This window comes from Abramis brama (genome assembly GCF_963993115.1).
Source record: "Abramis brama genome assembly, chromosome: 1".
Lineage (NCBI taxonomy): Eukaryota > Metazoa > Chordata > Actinopteri > Cypriniformes > Leuciscidae > Abramis > Abramis brama.
In genome coordinates this window covers 53,801,222-53,817,303 of record NC_139963.1, presented here as the reverse complement: position 1 = coordinate 53,817,303, position 16,082 = coordinate 53,801,222, and the positions used below count along the sequence as shown (strand labels likewise).

Sequence of the window (16,082 nt, the reverse complement as noted above, 5' to 3'; positions counted from 1 at the left end):
CTTGTGGGACTGCAATATTGGTGCCTAAAGCATTAAAATGATCACTTATTTGAAGGTGTATAAAAAAAAGCATGTGCACATGATGTTTTTGAGCAAATGTAACATCTAGTCATACATAGACATCAAGATTTTGGATATGAATCACAACAACGGTGACAATCAAAACAAAAAAGCTTGGGAATTAAGGATGAGTTTTGTACTATGAAAGCTACCCATCATGCATTGCAGCATGTAGGTTTTTTTGTTTTTGTTTTTTTTTGTCACCACTGTTGTGAATCATATGCAAAATCTTGATGTCTGTGTGTGACTATATGATACATTTGCTCAAAACATCATGTGCACATGCTTTTTATACACCTTCAAATAAGTGATCATTTTAATGCTTTAGGCACCAATATTGCAGTCCCACAAGGTTGGTGGTTATGAATGCCAAAGCATCTGACAACATTAGATGCTTGTTTTGTAATGATTTCATGATCATCAATAAGCTGAAAACAGCTGATCTTATTTATTATTGGCTTTCTCTGCCACAACAATTGTGCTTTACAAACACACAGTTAAAGCAGTCAAATAAAAGTTAAAGTAAAAGGAACGGGGACCAAGAGCCCAACTAAAGCAAACACTGATCACCACAATGGTGACACTTCAAATTAAACAAATATCAACATCTAAACCTCTGTTAATTCTCACTAAGATCATCTGACAGCAATAGTCAAAGTAATTATGTATAAATGAGACCATAAATGATGCTGAAAATATGTCCACAATGGCCACATCTGAACTAGTTTTAAGCTTGTACGAAGGTTCGACGAACGTCTATATCAGACGTGCAGAACACGTCAAAAAAAGACGTCATAAAAACTTTCATTCTGGCTCCTCAGTGGACGTCATTTCAACGTCCGACTTTTGTGACAAAGACGTTGAAAAGACGTGTTTTGGACATCATTTTGCTTAGTGGGAAGTGTTCAGGTCAAGTGTATGCATCGTGTTGGAGCAAACAGATTTTTTTGGCCTTCTCGTGATGACATCCACTGGTACCAATTTGATGAAGTCATTGAGATGATTCCAGCTCCACAACATGTGACATCTCGCCATGTAGAGGTTCTGAAGGAGGTTTGGGCCAGACTCTCAAGATAAAAGCCTGAATAAAGTGCCTAAACACACACACACACACACACACACACACACACACACACACACACACACACACACACACACACACACACACACACACTTGGTAGCTCAGCACTGTTGGTGCCTCTATGAATAAATATTAATTAGATCTTTTTTTCTTTACATTTGTTCAGGTATTTTATGCAAATGTTCATAAAGTAACTATTTAAATATGTTGGAATTGTTGAGTGCGTGCAAGAGGCCTGTTTATGTTGAGTTTTTGTGTTAATGTAGGGTTAGGGTAGGGTTAGGGTTAACGTAGGGTTAGGGTAGGGGTAGGGTTAGGGTAGGGTTAGGGTAGGGTTAGGTTAGTTAACATGGCATTTTCTCTTGTAATGACCCACTGATTGTTACTTATGTTATGAACTTTTATCTGCTGCAGTTTTGTTTTATGTTATTATGAACTTTTATCTGCTGCAGTTTTGTTTTATGTTATTATGAACTTTTATCTGCTGCAGTTTTGTTTCATGTTATTATGAACTTTTATCTGCTGCAGTTTTGTTTTATGTTACAGCACTGAGGAATGTTTTAGACACTAGTGAATTTACCTATTGTGCCCATTTTAGTAGTGTTCTTTGTTTAAATTTTCACTACAGTTCCGATAATAAAGTAAAGATGAACGAACTAAATATGACTATGTCTTTATTACATGGTTGCCTAAAATAAAAAAGTGTTTTGTTTGAGTCTCAAAGAGGGATTTTCATATTAAACAAATATAAATTAAAAGTAGGCCAATGTGTCCTTTCAACCCTGTAACAGTATTCAACCCCATCACAGTATTCTCAACCCTGTCACATTAATATTTTTGGAAAATAAAATAAGGAAGACAATTAAAAATTAAAGCATTTCTTGCTGATTACCACCCGACATGTTAAGGGCTAACACAGTAAAGTTGTGGTTTTAGTGAAACATCTAAATGATATTTTTTCTTACTAAAATAAAGAGACCACGGACAAACAATTTGGATATTTGTAACTTCCATCACATACAAATGTGAAAATTAGCATAAATGTTACATCTGAAGTCACTGAATTGGTATGAGGGACACATGAGCAGTGGGTAGATGTTTGTTTTATAACAAGTTTTGTGTAAAATCCAGTTTAAACTAATTCAGTTTTGTCCGTTACGGGGTTGAGAATAAAAGGTGTACAGATCTGAAAAAAACTGAAAATAATAAAAAGTCTTTAATGCCTGAGATGGGAAAATATTATTTTTTGAAGGTTTGATATGTGCCTAATAATGTGGGGTATTTAGAAATGTAATCATATGTAGTTCAAAAATTAAAAAAGTCCAAGTTGAAATATTACCGAATCCCAGGAATGACCCATATATATATAGAAAGTTTAAACAAATTTGGAAAAAAGTTTTTTTATAAAATAATTTTATAAAATTATAAAAGTCTTGTAGGGTACCGCTCGTTTCACTCTCACATTTCACTCTCCAGTCCAGTGTGTGGCGGTAAGTCACAATGTTTTGTCTGCCGACCGCCATTAAACCTCAGAGGAAGAAGGTTTGATGCGACCCGCCAATAAATCCATAGAAGAAGAAGAAGAAGAAGAAGAAGAAGAAGGTTTGTTTTCATCTTAATCTCTGGTGTGATGTTGTACTACTGACATGATACAAACTGTTATAACTGTACATTAAGTCTATAAAAAGATACCAATTTTGAGTCGGGTCAGTAAATGACTGTAATATTCTCATCCTCATAGTCGTAAATAAAAGTTTTGAATCGAGCAGGAATATCTGGAGTTGCTGCAACTGAACTGAGGAGAAGATGGTGTTTGTCAAAGAGGAGAATGAGGAGGACTCGAGTGAACAAAAACCCTGGAGGATAAAACACGAGGAAAATGCAGGTTGGTGTCTTTTCTAGATTTTTTCTTTAATGACTGTTGTGGTACTTTAGCTAACAGAGCTTTAGACACGAGGTATCCACGGAAAAAGTTCTTACTAGAACCAGGTTATATCATATATCATATCACATCAAAGCTTTATTAAGGACACACGGTCCAAAACTCGTTAACAGTAACAAAACACAAAAAATAGCAGACAAATACACTAAAAAAAGAAAAGAAAAACACAATATCATGTTACATATAGGCTAAAACGCCAATGGTTCCACTTACTGGAGGAGAATCTGACTGAAACAAAACATTTGACTGAAAAAGCCAGAATTCTCACTAGATATTTTGGAAGTCCTCTGTTGTGTAACTTATAAAATATTTTTTCAGGATTTACCCGATCAAAGGCATCAATAAAACACATACAAATTGTATAATACCTGTTGTACAAATCTAGATTCTTGTTAGTAAAGTCTAGAAAAGCAAAAATACACATATCTGCGCCATATTGGTTATAAACTAATTATCCATGCTATTTATTTTGCTAGCTTTGTCTTTAATAATAGGCACTAACATCACAGATAAAATATAATGACCATATTAGCCTGTTCTGTCAACACTGCATTGGCTCCCTATAAACACTGTATACATTTTAATATCTTACTGATTTCTTACAATGCACTAAATGGTTTTGAATGGAGCAGAAAGGATATTTATAAAATATCCTTTTCCTATTTATCACCTAAACTCTGGAACAGTCTTCCTAACATGGTTCAGGAAGCAGACACTGTCAGTTTAAATCTAATCTACACATCTCATTAAAAACTCTTAATTGTTGTGAAATTGCTATTTTATTGTTGTGAAATTGCTATTTTATTTTGCACCTGTGTTTCGGACCAACTGGGGATCAGATAGTTTAACTGGATTTCCAGCAGATGTTAGACGGCAAAAGATTTGTCACAGCGAATTTTTCACTGAGCAGATTTAAAAGCTTTCCACATTATTGGTAAATGTTTGTATCATATTAGGGCTCTATTGTTTCCTTTGTCGCTGCTCCTCTGTATGTTTCAGACGCCTTTAAGGGAAGTTTTAATTTCATGACACACAGACCACGCCCACATTATTTTGTTTCATATTTGTTTAAATGAAATTCGTATCTGATGACAAATTGTTAGTACATTAAATAAAGTATGCTATTTAACATTGTCTTTGCAGTGCGCGTGTATTCGCAGATTATTTTTAAGATGCCAATCTGTGGCTTTATTTAAAATGAGCAGCAATAATGCTGTGGTTAAAGGGACATGTCAAGCATTTATTTATTATTTATTTTAATGTTGCTGAGGAATGATTTGATAAAGCATGAAGCGTGCAGGACACTACATGGATATACATGTTCCTAAAGAGTGGTGAAAAGTGATAAGCCATAGCTATGCCTATGCAAATGTAATTTTAGAATTAGTGACATACAGTGAATTACCCACAGCTTTTATGTTCAACAAGCATATTCATTACAGGTAATGGAGTGACACAGATAAAGAATGCTATGCTGCTCTTCATCTAATGTAATCATGTAATATTAGTGAATAAATGTCGCAGTTGTATGTATTAATACCTTTTTTGGTAAGACCATATTAACACACCATAACCCTTCATTGTGAAATTTTCACATCTCCTCTTTATATAATATCAGGATATTGGTTATCCTTCAAAAAGTTTTTGATCTGTCTAACTTTAATTTCATCCATTTGCTTTTGCAGTATATGACACCAGTTACAATAATGACACTTCATATATTTATTTTATAGACATTTCATCTGTTCCTAGACGACAACAATGAAAGTAGGGCTGAACGATTAATCACACTTTACATGTAATCGCACTTAAATTGAGATGGCTTAGCACGTTTTTAAAATCGCAAAGGCTGCGATTATTTTTTTTTATGCACAGCTTGTCATTGATGTTCGGCTCTGTATCTTTCCAAAACATGAGAAGCATTTATGAACCTCTTGTCCAACAACAGACAACATTTAATAACATGCATTTACTCCAAACTCACTTCATAACGACAGTTGAGCATCCTTCTGTGAGATGATGTGCCTTCTTACACAGAATAAGGCAGTCGTGTATTTATAAATCATGTTTAATCAAAGCATTTCAATCTTCTGTTTATTCAGCTACAGCGATAGGGATTTCCTGGAATGATGCATTATTGTACTTCTGCGGCAGGGCATATTTATTGTGTTTGCATGAGAGCGCCCTCTGGCGTTCAAATGGGGCAGTATTTACTACCAATCAGCCGCACTCCACTGACAAGCTGCGCATAAAATAAACGCTGCCTTTGCTAAATCGCGTGCGGTTTTATTGCAATTAATCGTTCAGCCCTAAAGGAAAGCACATGTGATGACAAAGGAAAGATAATATAAAGATTAGATGTGTTTGCTGTACGGTTTGAGGCCTTAGACTATCTATCTTGTAATAGAACAGCAATAGAGAAAGATACAGTCACACTGGGTTCCCGCTTGTTCTGTAAACATTTGAGAAAGTTACTGTTATCATAGCAGGGACCCAACACATACCACTGAGAGCTGGTATCAGTTGTTTTTGGTTTACCTCGAGCAGATGGAGGAGGGTGTGGGCCCTGGCGTTGAGGCAGAGGCCGAAGAGCTCTCACAGGAGGAGGGGGAGGGCGAGCTGGGCCCGCAGGCTTTGGTGGTAGTGGTGCCTGCCGTTTTTTGGTTGGTATCTGGGGGCTTTCAGCAAAAGAGTGGGATAGTTTGGTTCCAGCATACACCAGTTCTTCCATTTTCTGTGAGAAGCACAGAAGTGGAGATGCTGGAGAGAGGGATAATGTGTCTGGTGAAAGAGGCTGTTGTTCAGGTGTTATCGGAGGCTGTAATGCTGTCCTGGCTTCCCTGGCTGTTTTCCAAGAAGTCGTCCTTGGGTGCTGAATCTTGGAGCAGTTCTGATATGTCTGTCTTTGGTGAGCTCTGTGGGCAGGGATCAGCTGAGATTGTGTCCGTGAGCAGAGGTTGTTGTGGCAGAGTGGTGTTATCATTGTCCTTGTGTGATATGTCAACCGCATGTCCATTCTGCTGCTGAAGTGAAGTCCTGTGTTCATTTATACTCTGTCCAGGTGTGTGTGCTGTTCAGATTTAGTGGATTGCAGTGCCTGAATTTCATTTTGGAAAATGGGGGGGAAATCCCCCCTTAGGTGATTCTTATGGGGGGGATTTTTAATTTGAGGGGGGAGTTTAGACTTTCTTTCTTTTTTACATTTATCTCGCCTAAATGTAGGCTTACTCATTGCATTTTTACAATGGGGTAATTTTGTTCTTAAGAATTTACACAGCTCAAGGAAGCTTGATTTCAATCTTTGAATTAAATTGAAAAAAGTAGCACAAATAAATACAATAGAATAAAGATACCAATAAAGAGAAAAAAGAGAAGTTTTTGCTTAGGTCTAAAACTACTATTCAGAAATACTGCGCAGAGACTGAAAAAAGTAATCAAATGTAAAATAACACTAGGTAGTATTTTAGTCCTGATTAAATTAAATACATAGGCTATCAATCCTGATTCCTTAAAATTAAAGCTATGTTTTGTTGTTTTGACAAACAAATTAATGACTGACAAATGGCTGCTGTCCCTTTAAGAGCTAATGCACGGATCCTGTTTTCATTGATTATACGGTCACGTGCGATTTATGCTTAAGACATAACAACCGACTGTTTAGAGGATATCACTAAGACCGAAATTGACATAATTTTCTTATGTTTTTGACTGTTTAAGCGATATAATCCACGAAAAATAACTTTTGTTACCCGCGAGCTGTTTGTGAGGAGGCTTTACTCTATGTATGTGTGCAGAGAAAAAAAAAAACACTTGTCAGACAGCGCGCAAGTACCGAATAGTTTAAAATCGCGTGAATGTTTAAACTGGTGAGACTTAAAAAGACGTGCAAATGGTAAACTTTAGTTACTCGTGATGCAATGCTGGCCCGATTATGCAAGTGACAATTCCGTCTATCCCGACTCCCGAAATGCGAGAGTGTATTATCGCCGCCTGCTGCGCGCTTAACGATTACCTTGTGCAACCCATATGAGAGACGAGAGATAGAAGACGCAGCGCCGCTGAATCACTCGTTTCACACGTTTGTGAAATTGCGTCTCGCAGACAGTTTTAAAATGACTGATTTGATTTTACAATCTGTGTGGATTAATTTACTAATACAACCTACATGCTAAAGTGAATCAATGTTTGCGGGAATTTCCCGCATTATAAATGGGAGACCTGCGGGAATGATACAAAATATGCGCAATACCCGCAATCCCGCACCGAAATTCAAGCCCTGGATTGGCACACAAATCATTGTCATTTCGGTGCATCCCTAGAAATTATAGATTTAGACATCGGTCTAGTTTAATTTTAATTTCCCCTTTGTCAAACTCCGACATGATTTAGACACACTTTGGGCTGTGGTGGCGACATTTGCACAGCAGTGCACAGATCGTGGCCGTCTCAAGTAGGCTAAATGGGTTCGTGAATTAGGCTAGTCGCCTTATGAACGTGGGGCTTGAGGGAGTTAACATGGTACACAATACCCCCAACCTCACACCAAATGTCAGACCCTGTAGATAGGCTAGTCAGAGTGACCATATTTTAGTTTTCAGAAAAGAGGACTGGGGCATGGTTTGGGGAGGTGTGGTTAAGGGATGGGGACGTGGTTGGGGGTGAATACATCAAAAAATACTTGACAAATGCATTCACAACCTTGCCACCATGTTATTGTACTTTAATACATAAAGTAATACATCCTTTCCATTCAATGTTTGGCCCGCAACAATAGAATACTATAAAAAAAAAAAAAGTTTAGCTTTTAACACCTTTTACATGACACTATTTCTTTTCATGGCCATAGGTTAAAAATCTAAAATAAAAAAACTACTACACTATTTCAGTAAAAAAAAAAAAAAGTCAATCCTCCTGATGTTCTCTTGTAGCCTATACTTTCTTTAGCTTCTAGGTCTCTAGCACCTTTATTTGACTTTTATTTTACTCTATCCAATCACTTTGATGAATAAAAATAAAATTAAAACAAGCATGTAACGATTACAAACAGAGGGAAAATAGCGGAGTAAAAGTACTGATACATCACTTAATGTACTCAAGTAAAAGTACACATTTTTTAAACTACCCAAAAAAAGTTACGTTTCTGATAAAAACTACTTAATTACTGTAATGTGAGTATTTGTAATTTGTTACTTCGCACCCCTGATTGTTGAATTCAAATCAAGATAAATGTACCTCATTCATGGAAAGATACTTATTTGATCAAAATGATTGTAGTATTTTAGAACAGTTGTCTACTCTACACTGTATATAAAAAAAAACAAAAAAAAAAAACATTCTTTTTACAGAAAAGCGCTGACAAGCTGTGGTTACCAGAGAATTCCTGTAAAAAATACAGCAGCACCGTAGATAACTTTACGGAAAAAATATGCAAATTGATTTACAGTGAATGAAATGACGGCTGAATCACATTAAAAAACTGTTAAGTCTACAAAAAAAGTGTTTATTTTGCCTAACTGTGTTGTATATAAATAGACCATTTCCTAGGCCTATATTTTTCAATGCATAACTTCTACTTGTATTAAGTTGCTCAAGCAAGTGGTCAAATATTTAACCATGTAGGCCTAGGCCTTATATTAGGCTAAATCGCAAAACATTTTAAATTAAAACTTTAAAATGGACAAAAACAGCCGACTCTCATGCCTTTTCTTTTTTCATTTAAATTTTAATACAATAAATCTTGCATGTCACAAATAACTTGTTTTTCCACCTCCACGAATGAGACAAGTGTTGTTCATTATTTCGCCATGTTGAGGTAAATTGTAGTTTTCCTTGCTTTACCCCGGTCTTAAAGGTCCCATGACATGAAATTTTCACTTTCTGAGGTTTTTTAACATTAATATGAGTTCCCCTAGCCTGTATATGGTCCCCAAGTTTCTAGAAATTTCAATCGGTGTAAATCGAGCTTTTGCTATCTTTCTCTGCCTTTGAGAAAATGGAGGCTCATACGCGCTGATCTTGAATCTCCTCTTTATGACGTCATAAGGAGAAAATGTTACCTCCCCTGTCTCTGCTTTGCCCGCCCAGAGAATATTTTCCGCCCATGAGAAAATGCGATAGGAAGTAGGAACGCGTACGCGCGATTTTAGTTTGTCCACGAGAGATATTATGGCTTTTGAGCGAGCGAAGCATAACAATTGCTCAATAATTGGATGTACAAATGAACACTGAAGGGTCAATACAGAGCTGGGCTTGCTGAACGTCTGAAACTAAAGTCTGGATCACTCTCTTTGGCTCAGCTACACACCTCGGACAAGTAAGTCAACAAATTATATATTTGTTGCTTTACTGTTTATGGTTACCTAGATTGTTACACGTAGAATGTGTCTGTAACATTAGCTATGCAGTTACTTGCGTTAATGTAAAGGTAGACAGCATCAAGTTACACACACTGTAACGCGAGTGTTGTACATTTCTTTGTTATTTGGATAACCGTTTTCCTGTTGGTTATATGGCGCGCGCGATATCCGCATTTCAAGATCGCAAAGCTTGATGTAATTTTAATAAGATAAATACAGACGTTACAGATCCCTCATGAAAAGGCAACAGTATGTTAGCGTTAGCTACATGATAATAACTGTAAACCATCCGAATAAAGTATCGTATCCAGACATAATATTTTAAACTAACCATTCGGAAACGTCCTGCTGGAGCCGCTGAGTTGCAACTTCTTCATCCGTTGCTTCTCCATCCGGATCCGATTCTGGGTCAAACTTTTTTTTTTAAAGGGTGTATGTAGTTTTGAGAACATATATTGTGCAAAACTGTAAGTATGCAACATAATTTTGCAGATAAATAAAATGTAAGTACATGAAACCCCAAATTTAAAATTGTAATATTGTCTAACTGATGTCTTTTCAGTTAAAAAGAAACACAACAACGATTCTTAAAATCGGGCGCAGACAGAAATGATGTGCTACACCACTAAGATATATTGGGAATAATACGCGCGTGCTGGTATTCGGTGATATGTTTCGTTTTGAATTTGAGGTGCTAGAACGAATTAGTCGTGTGTTAACTTACCGAACTGTTACCCCACACACTCGTCGGACGGCTTAAATCCGAACCAAGTCCAAATAAGGGATGTTGCACCGATCTTTTTCACCAGCTTTCACTTTTAGGTGTATTTACTTAAGATGACGACGAATATGATGCGTTGCAGGCGGGTGTTCCTCGCGGCCGTGGGTAGATTGCGTCATCATAGCTTGTGTAGTATAGAGCAGCTCCCAACCCAACTTGGAGAATAGATTAACGATATTTTTTTTTATCGTGCGATAAGAGTCTCACGTTAACGCAGCACGTTAACGCCGATAACGGCCCACCACTAATATTAATATATACCAATATAAATGCCCTTCTCTCTCTCGAAATTTTTTGAACGATACCCAACCCTAGGAACACCCCTGTAAATCTGGAATCTGGATTTCTTGATTATTTCAGCTTGTTACTCAAAGCCATGGGATTATATATTTAGACATCTGTCTAGTTTAATTTCCCCTTTGTCATATTCAGAAATGATTCAGACACACTTTGTCCTTTGTTGGAGACATTTAGTTTTCATTCATCAAGCATTAATGTTAATTTTGCAAGAAAAATAAAGTTTAGTTGATGATTTGTTAAATTCCAAATCAAGATCAATGTACCTCATTCATGCAAAGATACTCATTTGATCAAAAGGATTGTAGTATTTTATAGCAGTTGTCTATTACATCAAGTTCACTTTTATGTCCTTTCACTTCATATTTCTCTATTTGAATTATTTTGATTTACTGAAAATGAAATGATTTTTTTTCTCTTTCATTTCAGACCTGAGTGAAGTGAAGGAGGAGAGTAAAGAACTGAGTGAAGTGAAGGAGGAGAGTGAAGAACTGAGTGAAGTGAAGGAGGAACATCATGTCAAACCTGGGGAAAAACCTTTGAGTCGCTTAAAGACTAAAAATACATTTTTAAAGAAAAGAAGAGCCAAGAAATCCACAACATGCACTCAGTGTGGAAAGAGTTTTACAAACAATCATCTTGATGTTCACATGAGAGTTCATACCGGAGAGAAGCCGTTCTCATGTGATCAATGTGGAAAGAGTTTCGCACAAAAAATACACCTTAAGGTTCACATGAGGATCCACACTGGAGAGAAGCCGTACGTATGCGCTCAATGTGGGAAGAGTTTCACAAATTCATCACACCTTAATAGTCACATGATGATCCACACTGGAGAGAAGCCGTATGCATGCAATAATTGTGAGAAGAGATTCACGAATTCATCACACCTTAAGAGTCACATGAGGATCTACACAGGAGAGAAGCCGTTCACATGTGATCAGTGTGGAAAAACATTTCTTAGGTCTTCAAACCTAAAGGAACACCTGACGGTTCATACCAAGGAGAAGCCACATTCATGTTCTGTGTGTGGAAAGAGTTTTTCACAGCTGCAAAGTTTACATGCACATCAGAAAATTCACACTGATGTGAGAGAGTACGTGTGCTTTGAGTGTGAGAAGACTTTTACTACATCAAAAAGTTTAGAACAACACGAGAGAATTCACACTGGAGAAAAACCTTACAAGTGTTCACACTGTGACAAGAGATTCAATACTTCATCAAATCTGAAAAGACATGAGAGGATCCACACTGGAGAAAAACCTTACAAGTGTTCACACTGTGACAAGAGATCCAGTCGATTAGAACATCTGAAAGCCCATGAGAGGATCCACAGCAGCGAGAAGCCGTACACGTGTGATCAGTGTGGAAAGAGTTTCTCTATTAAAAGTCACCTGAAGCGACACAAGAAGATCCATGCAGTTGAAGGGAGTGGATTGGAATCCACTGCTGCTTCAATGTATATGTAATAGGGGTGTCCATGGTTAACCGGTTAACCGATTAACCGTTAAAAATTGCGTAACCGAGTGAAACATTTTGCTCGGTTAAGTGGCGTCAATGGCGTGCATTGAATTTAGTTGTAATACATTTTTGCACCACCAGAGACCGCTAGACCAGTTTTCTAATATGAAGCGGGCAAAGAAAGCACGTGTTTGAGAGTGAAGGCTGTGCGCGAGCCAGAAACAAATATAGTCAGTCAGTATCCGCGCCACTGATCGCAGCACAATAATATCTGTCTGCAGAGCCGCAGAGCCACAGCTTTACACCAGCAGTTTTACCCCGCGCATGCGCAGTTTCATCACAACAGTTTTACCCGCAGAGTCCGTTTACCGTTAAATTAACCCATACAATTTGTATTATGCATTTCCTAAACATGTACTTGCTAATCAAACACTTTATATGAACAAACTACTAATCTATAAAACACAATCGGTCTTCCGACCTTTTACTATTGTGTTGATATGCGCGAGGGAGAGAGAGCAATACAGCGCCTCGTGTTGTTTGAAGGCGGTGACAGTGCGCGCGCGCGCGGCCGGGGCTCTCTCACTGTTTGTTCTTATGCGCCCTGTCAAAGTCCTTTTAAATTGTCTCTGGCCCTGTCCACTGATCTAAATAATTAGTTGTTACGACGACTTATTTGTTCCCTCGTTTTAATAAATCGTGGACACGTTGAACTAATTCCCTCCCTCATTTTGATTTAACGAATTACAACGTGGCCAAAAACAGTTTGATACTATTAATTAGTGAATGCTAAAGACCTTTTTTGTGAATTGGTGAATATTCAGGTGAATTATTTCGTGGCCACGAATTAATAATAATTATTAAACTGTTTTTCTTACCTGTGAAGATAGCTCTTCAGTGAAGGCCGACTATTCTCGTACAGCTTTTTATTCCTTTTTTTTTTTTTTGTGAATATTCAGGTGAATTGTTTCGTGGCCACGAATTAATAATACCTCAGCACGTTTTTCAAGACCCTTCTCGATCGCAGCGGCAACGAGCACTTTGATCACTTGATTTAAAAAACAAAACATTTCAGATCGCCTAAAAAAAAAAAACGAACGAAATGAATGCTCTTAACTGAAGATGTTTTGTTTATTTGTAGGCCTACTGGTATTCGTGCCGCGAGATGTTTCAAAAGTGGTGGGGACAATATCGACCTTAGAAAATAGTGGTGGGGACATCCCACCCGCAAATTTCGCCTATCTCGGGGTTGCGGCGCGCACACTATGGTTAACCGAGTATTAACCGCTAAGGGCCTCGGTTAACGGTTAATGAAAAACTTGAAAACGTGCAGCCCTAATATGTAATGAGTGATTATAATCAAGGTATTAATCAATGTTTTCCTTCTAAATATCACATGGGTTGAATAACTTCTCTGAAGATTTTATTTTGTTATAGAAGTTACCCGTGTGATTACTGAAATGTTTTTTTCATGTATTCTTTAATGTCTGAATTTGATATCTGGATGCAGCTTGCTTATTTATCCCGGCTTCTAGAAATGAAATGGGGACATGTTTTGTGTTTGAGAAAGGTCTTCAACATGTTAAAACATCATTGAAGTCTAGTCATACTTTGCACGTGACGTCACAAGTACTGCCTGGCGGGCAAGAACGTCGTTCTCCAGCAACGAAACCCAGTAAACTAATCAAGGATCTTGCCAGGACATCATTGTTGTGCGATTGGATGCACTAACCGCAGATGAGATAAACAACCTTCACAGTATACACGTCTGTGCAGTGATCATTCCATCACTCCATCAAAGGTAATTTCAATATTTGTTTGAATACAATGGGTGTATGAATGATCATGTAATCGTGTCTTTAAGTTACCCTGTAGTTTCGTCAATCAACACCACCAGCTGGTTCGGCGAGTCAGCTGTTTGTGTTATGAGTCTAAGTTACACCGCCGCCGGCGAGAGCGGCAAAATTCATTGAAAATTAATGACTTCCGGGCACTTTGACGCTCTCGCCGGTGGCGGTGTGAATGCACAGTAACAGCTGTCATCTTTTGCTAACAACAACAAAAGTGTGTGAAAGGTTGTTTTGAGGTTTGCGATATCTATGGTTTTCAATGAGAACCAGAGATGACCCAACAGTAGAGCTAGGTTATTTATGGAGGAATTATTACTGCTCGATTATCGTGAAAAAACCTTGTCTGCTTTACACAATTTAGCTACCTTGGAGTTAATCCTAGTCCATAGTTATGCAGCTAGCTCGCTAAGAGACTTGATTGCTTCTAGAAAGACCAAAGAACTACAGGACTCTACCTTGAAAATACCCGTTTGTTGCCCGCCAGGTATCCATGGTAGTCATGTGACTGCAAAGTATGAATAGTTTAAGGGACCATTTGTCAGTTAAAGCCTATATTTTCCATTTAGACTAAAGTGTCCTATCCTGAGAGAAAGAACTTGTTATCTTGATGTTTTGAGAAGAGACTCCTGTTTATAGTTAAAGCCTGGCCAAATCCAACCTTGGAAAAGATGTGTGTCGGTGTGTGAGTTGTTGTTCGGGACATGCTGGCGCCCAGCAACCCAAATCTGTGACTTGGAAGGTCACGACGTACCTAACTTCAGGGTCTGAGTGTTAGATGCATAATCTATGGAGATATGCTTCAGTCTATATGTATATGTGTGGAAAATTACTGTTTATCAATTTCTTGGCCAATGAGAATCATTCAACCTGTAAGCAATGACGTAGCTTAGACCTTGGAAATGGTATAACTGCTGTGATTTTTGTAACTGTAAGTGGGGCGGCCTACGAACTCCTTTGTGAGTCCTGAAGCTGACTTCTGCTGATGAAACTGCAAACTATTTTCAGTAAAACTTTTCTTAAATGTTTTATAATTCTGACTCCGGGTCTTCTTTCAAACATCAGGGGCCTCATTTATAAACGTTGCATACGCATAAAAGAAGGCGTACGCCACTCTCTACGCAATAATTGGTATTTATAATAAGCAAACTTGACGAATCTGCGGTCCTTCACGCAAACTCTGACCCAGGCGTACGCACAAAAAACGGGTGAAATGACAAATGGCGACACCGTCGGCAGATGGAAGAAACACGTGAAAGTGTGTGAAACTGTAGACCGTTGTGTAAAAGAAATGGCAATACTGCCTCTCATAAATAACATTAAGACATCATAAAGCAAGTCCTACAATTAACAGCCTACACGAACACCCGTTTGATCGATCTGCAGTGTAAAACAAACAAAATCAAACGAAGATTACAAAAGAAATGCAAATTAATACATATTAACAACATATGAAATATGTTCTACAATAATATTGGCATGTTATGCAATGCATCCTCATAACACATCTGTAGCTTGTCAGATGCAATCAAATAGATGGTAATAAAATGCCATGATGCCATCACAATGTGCTAGACGCTTTTTCGCACCGACTTTGATGTCCGACCATTTCTTTTTTATTTCGGCCACGGTCCGAGGTTGTGAGGCTGCAGCATCAACGCGCTGTGTAATCTGCAACCTTTTACCACTCAAGTGCCTTTTTGGCATTAGTGATGCCCACACTGTGCCCTCCAAACAACATTTTACTCCTCTTTTCCACCTTGCCAACGATAATTTCTACTTCACATTGAGTGAAGTTACATTACGTTTCTTGGTTTTTCTCTCTTTGGTTTCTTGGTGTTTGCCATGATTTCGCAATCGATGAATATTAACTTGTGGGCGTTTCACAAACTATTTATTTATTTTATTTTATTTATTTTCTTCATTTGTCTTTATTATATTTGCAATGAACATTTAGTTACATTTCCCTCATTAAAAATGGGTGTCTCAACTGTACCATAGTACTGTCTCAACTGTCCTGTACATAGGTACAGTTGAGACAGAGTTGACACAAAAAGCACCTTATTTTTATTTGCTAATTGTGGAAAATATAAACTACTTATGGGTATTATTAATTGATAATATATTAGTCTACAAGCTAATGTAATGTCATGTGGCATTTCATGTGAAAATTCAATTCTTTTCAGTATGTATTTTTGTGTGAAAAATCAAAACTCAAAAAGTGTCTCAACTGTATACAGTCTACCCCTATAGAAAG

The 16,082-nt window shown here is 37.6% G+C and overlaps 2 protein-coding genes across 3 annotated transcripts in view; one reads left to right on the top strand and one right to left on the bottom strand.

Moving 5' to 3' along the window:
* The window catches only part of LOC311081665 (uncharacterized protein), a gene marked incomplete at its 3' end in the record, with an annotated part of 465,213 nt that overhangs the window by 280,620 nt on the left and 168,511 nt on the right, over positions 1-16,082 (bottom strand). The gene's annotated exons all lie outside the window — the stretch shown is intronic.
* Positions 2,751-14,859, top strand: LOC311087815 (uncharacterized protein). 2 transcript variants are annotated; one of them, XM_084121287.1, is made up of 3 exons: positions 2,751-3,026; positions 10,947-11,991; positions 13,329-14,859. In XM_084121287.1, the coding sequence occupies exons 1-2, from the start codon at positions 2,948-2,950 to the stop codon at positions 11,984-11,986; spliced, it is 1,119 nt and encodes a 372-aa protein (XP_083977413.1). In that variant the 5' UTR covers positions 2,751-2,947; the 3' UTR covers positions 11,987-11,991; positions 13,329-14,859. The 2 variants fall into 2 exon arrangements, with proteins under 2 accessions (XP_083977413.1, XP_083977412.1); XM_084121286.1 differs by having other exon boundaries at positions 10,947-14,859.